General features: G+C 64.1%; 1 protein-coding gene across 1 annotated transcript in view; it reads right to left on the bottom strand.

Annotated features, from left to right (window-relative positions):
* Positions 1 to 3,521: 3,521 nt before the first annotated feature.
* TNNI2 (troponin I2, fast skeletal type) overlaps positions 3,522 to 4,042 on the bottom strand; it is a 1,354-nt gene continuing 833 nt past the window's right edge. The window contains exons 4-5 of the mRNA XM_024749132.1: positions 3,824 to 4,020; positions 3,522 to 3,691 (exon numbers count right to left, since the gene is read on the bottom strand). Of these exons, the coding sequence (XP_024604900.1) occupies positions 3,596 to 3,691; positions 3,824 to 4,020 (293 nt within the window). The 3' untranslated portion in view covers positions 3,522 to 3,595. The remainder of the gene's footprint in view (positions 3,692 to 3,823; positions 4,021 to 4,042) is intronic.

The raw sequence follows: 4,042 nt of genomic DNA, 5'->3' as shown, positions 1-4,042 counted from the left end.
GGATGCTCACGGAGAAGCTCTGTGTCCTCCAGGCCACGCTGGCTTCCCCCTGGCCAGGTGGGGGTACAGGTGAAGGGGGAGGGGAGGCCTGTCCCACAGGTGCAGGAAACCCAGGGGGACCGCAACCCATACTAGTCCTTACTGCTCCACCCACTTCCAAGTGGACCCTTGGCTCCGCCCAATCCCCCCGAGGCTGGCACCGCCCACCCTGCCCCGTCTCTCTGGCCCACTGCACTCACCCAACCTGCTGAAGAAGGGCGTGTCCAGAGCCCTCCCGAGACCCCTGTCTGGGTCTCCCACGTCCATCAAGCCCACTGCCCTGTCATCAGCCCACGGGCCCCACCCGGTCTCCCGAGCTCTCTGGGCTCGTCTGCCCACATCTCCATCTTCAGAAGTCTGGGCCTAAGAGTGTTCTCGTTTAGGGGCTTCCCTGGTGGCGCAGTGGTTGAGAATCCACCTCCCAATGCAGGGGACACGGGTTCGAGCCCTGGTCCAGGAAGATCCATCATGCCTCAGAGCAACTAAGCCCGTGCGCCACAACCACTGAGCCTGCGCTCTAGAGCCCGCGAGCCACAACTACTGAGCCCGTGCGCCACAACTACTGAAGCCCGCGCGCCTAGAGCCCGTGCTCTACAACACGAGAAGCCACCGCAATGAGAAGCCCGCGCACCGCATCGAAGAGTAGCCCCCGCTCGAAACAACTAGAGAAAGCCCGCGCGCAGCAACAAAGACCCAACGCAGCCAAAATTTAATTAATTTTTTTTAAAAAGTGTTCTTGTTTTGACGTTTAAAGAAAAGTTTAATCTGGGGAAATGATTTCAAACTGACAGAAAAGTTTCAAGATTAACGCAAAGAGCATCTTTAACTTCGTCACCTGCTGTCGCTGCCTCTCACTCTCTCCCCTCCTCTACTCCTAAGGCCCTCGTGGCCTGTTTTCTGAAACTGGAGCCGCCCTCTCCCCTGACCACAGTGCCGACACCAACCTCAGTCTAGCAGACATGAAACACCACCGTCATCTCACCGGCCAGTCTGTGTCTTGTGACCGGCTCCCCTCGGTGACTTTGTTTTCTGTTTGTTCTGCCCACTTTCTTTCTGGCTCACCGAGAGGGTGCAGGCCCTTATGCACCGGCTGTCTCTGTGGTCAGCCATTCCTCCCAGAGACCTGGTCCCTTCCTGGAGGACAGTGTAGGGACCAAGGCCCGGGGGCCCAGGCGCACTCGCAGGGGCAGGCCGGGGAGAGAGCTGAGGGCACAATCCCGCATACGCCCCGCACCACGCAGGAGCATGCCCGCCAGCGTCGCCTGCCACCGCAGTCCAGCCAAGCCACATGCCCCGGGGCTTCCTGTGTCTGCGTTCCCTCCCTGACCTCCAGCATCACCCACAGAGCGGGCCGTGTCCCCTGCACCTTTGCTGCCCTCCTTCTGCTGCCCTGCATCCAGCTCGCGCCCTCCAGGGGTTGCTGTCTCGCTCCGTCCTTTGTCAGGGACGTCGCCCAGTACTCACGTCTGAGGACGCCCAGACCCCATCTCCAGCCCGGACCCCTGCACCCAGCTGTTTGTGCCTGGGAACTGCCACGTTCCCCAGCCCCCCAAAATCTCAGCCCAAAGCCAGCCCCTCACCTGCCCCAGGCTCCTGCCCTGGAGAACAGCCCTCCGCCCTCTCCCCTTCAGCACAGGCCTGGGTGCCCCTTCTCCCTCGTCCACCAAGTCCCGGGGGCTCCGCCTCTCGAATCTCTCTCCATCCACCACCGCCTTCCACTCACCCCAGGAGGTGACAGTGGCCCCTCTCCCCTCTCCCACCTCCAGCCTCCACCGTTCTCCACCCTGCAGAGCTCTTTCTAGAAGGTGCTGGACTATGCACTTGCCCAGAATTGCCCCATTCAGCCCCACGTCCACACGGCTGCAGGGACTCCGAGGTCACCCAGCAAGGGCAGTGGCAGAGGGGCGCAGAGGGGCGTGGAGCCAGGCCGAGCAGCGCTGGCCAGGTGTTTCCGCCTTGGTTTGCTTTGCACGGCCCTCTTTCACTTCACTCATTCATTGGAAAATGGAAAAAGCACCCGTAAGTCCACTGTTCTGCCCAAGAATTACAACATCATCTCCCAAACCTACTTCTGCTTCCGTGTTTCCACCCCACCTGTCCCTGGCTTGGCCCCCACCCCGGGGGATCACTGGAGTTCTGTGTTTGACATTCCCTTGCCTTTTGCAAAGAAGACCATTTTCCACATCTGACCGAGTTGGGTCCTGCCTGTGGGAACCGCATCCCTGGGATCCCTGCACCCGCCATGGCCCTGGGCATAGATTCGCGCTCCCTTTCCCGGCGCAGCTGCCCGGTTCACTTTGCCGGGTCCGAGGCAGGTACCGCCTCTATCACTGGCAGCTCTCACTGCCAAAACCCACTCGCTCCTTGAATTCACTGCCTGCCCTGCCTGCTCTGGACTCCGCACGGGCTGAGCCTCAGCCAGGAACGTCGAGGGGTCCCCTCTACCCTGCATCCGTGAGCGGGAAAGGCAGCCAAGGCACCAGGCCTGGGCCCGAGGGCCTGACGAGCCCAGCCAGGGCCTGTGGGGAGCTGCTCGAAGGATGGAGCTGACCCCTGGGCTGCCACTGGGCCGGGGAACAGTACACTGGCCAAGGCCGGCGGGGCAGGCTGACGTCTGTCCCTTGAGGCTCAAGGCTCCGGCCCCGGCACATCAATCGCTGGGGCCTCTGGAGGGCAAGGGCAGGGTGGACAGCCACTCCATCAGGGGCGGCAGCCTGGCCTCCCCGGGCTCCCCACCAAAGATCTGAGCGCAGGACCTTGGCGGGCCACGGCATCATCCCTCACAGGGGAGGCTGACGGCGGCCTTGCTGTGACATTTGTGTCTGGGCCTGTCGGGCACATCGTCCCTTGATGTGTGGCGTGGGCCAGGGCGGGGGGCCGTGCAGAAGGGAGAAGCTAGCCCTCTCACTGGGCCCGGTGTCAGGCCAACTGGGCCTGTCATCAGTCTCCAGTGGGAGCATGGACCCTACCCGGCGTGCCCCTGCCCCATGCGCTCAAGACTCCCCAGAGGGCCAGCTGATCCAGGACTGCCCCGCGTGCCCCCTGGTGGCGGGGGCGGGGGGTCTGGGGAGGAGCAGCCTGGGAGGAAGGGGCTGCCCACAGAGCACGGGACACAGGCCCACGAGGCCCCTGCCTGGACTTGTGCCACAGGGACAGGGTCTCTGGGCCCTGTGGGGACCTTCATGGTGACAGTGACAATGGACCAATGGTCATCTAGGGAACTGGCTCTGACATGGCCCCGGGCACCTGTGTCCAAGCTTACAGGGTCTGACACCACCGTCACCAAGCAGCGGCAGGCGGCAGGTGGGTGGGTGGGGTCCCTGCCCTGGCAGTGGCCCTCCCAGCCCAGCCGAAGTCCCCCGAAGCCCGTGTGTGGCTCCTCCACCCCCAGCCCAGGGTCCCCGGTCTCAGAGGCCTTCGCACGGCGGCCCGTGGGCAGAGAGGCTGGGGCAGGGCCGGACCCGAGCAGAGCAGAGCAGTCGGGGGATTGGAATCCTTTATTGACAGGAGCCGAGCCCGACTCGGAGGGCCTCGGGCGGGAGCGGGCGGCGGCGGCCTAGGACTCGGACTCGAACATCTTCTTGCGGCCCTCCATGCCCGACTTTTCCTCGATGTTCTTCCTCCAGTCTCCCACGTCACGCAGGTCCCGCTCCTGCGGGGGCAGCGGGAGAGGGCTCAGGCCCACCGCCTCCAGCCTCACTTCCCCTCCCAGTCCCCTCCTGGCAGACCCATCCGGGCTCTGAGCCGGCCCGGCAGGCGGGGCGCGCGGTGGGGACCCTCCTACCTTCTCGGTTTCCTCCTTCTTGACCTGCTTGAGGTTGGCCCTGAGGTCCATGCACACCTTGTGCTTGGAGCCCAGCAGCGCCTTGAGCATAGCGTCGGCCGACATGCGCACCCTTCTCAGTGGGGGCCGCTTGAACTTGCCTCGCAGGTCGAACAGCTTCTGGTTCATGTCCTCCAGCTGCGGGGCGGGCGGCAGGGCTGGGCGGGAGGCGGCGGAGGC

The sequence above is a fragment of the Neophocaena asiaeorientalis genome, unplaced genomic scaffold (genome assembly GCF_003031525.2).
Source record: "Neophocaena asiaeorientalis asiaeorientalis breed wild unplaced genomic scaffold, Neophocaena_asiaeorientalis_V1.1 scaffold43, whole genome shotgun sequence".
In the NCBI taxonomy this organism is placed as follows: domain Eukaryota; kingdom Metazoa; phylum Chordata; class Mammalia; order Artiodactyla; family Phocoenidae; genus Neophocaena; species Neophocaena asiaeorientalis.
Note: the sequence above shows the minus strand (reverse complement) of the source record. Positions and strands in the feature narration are given on the sequence as shown.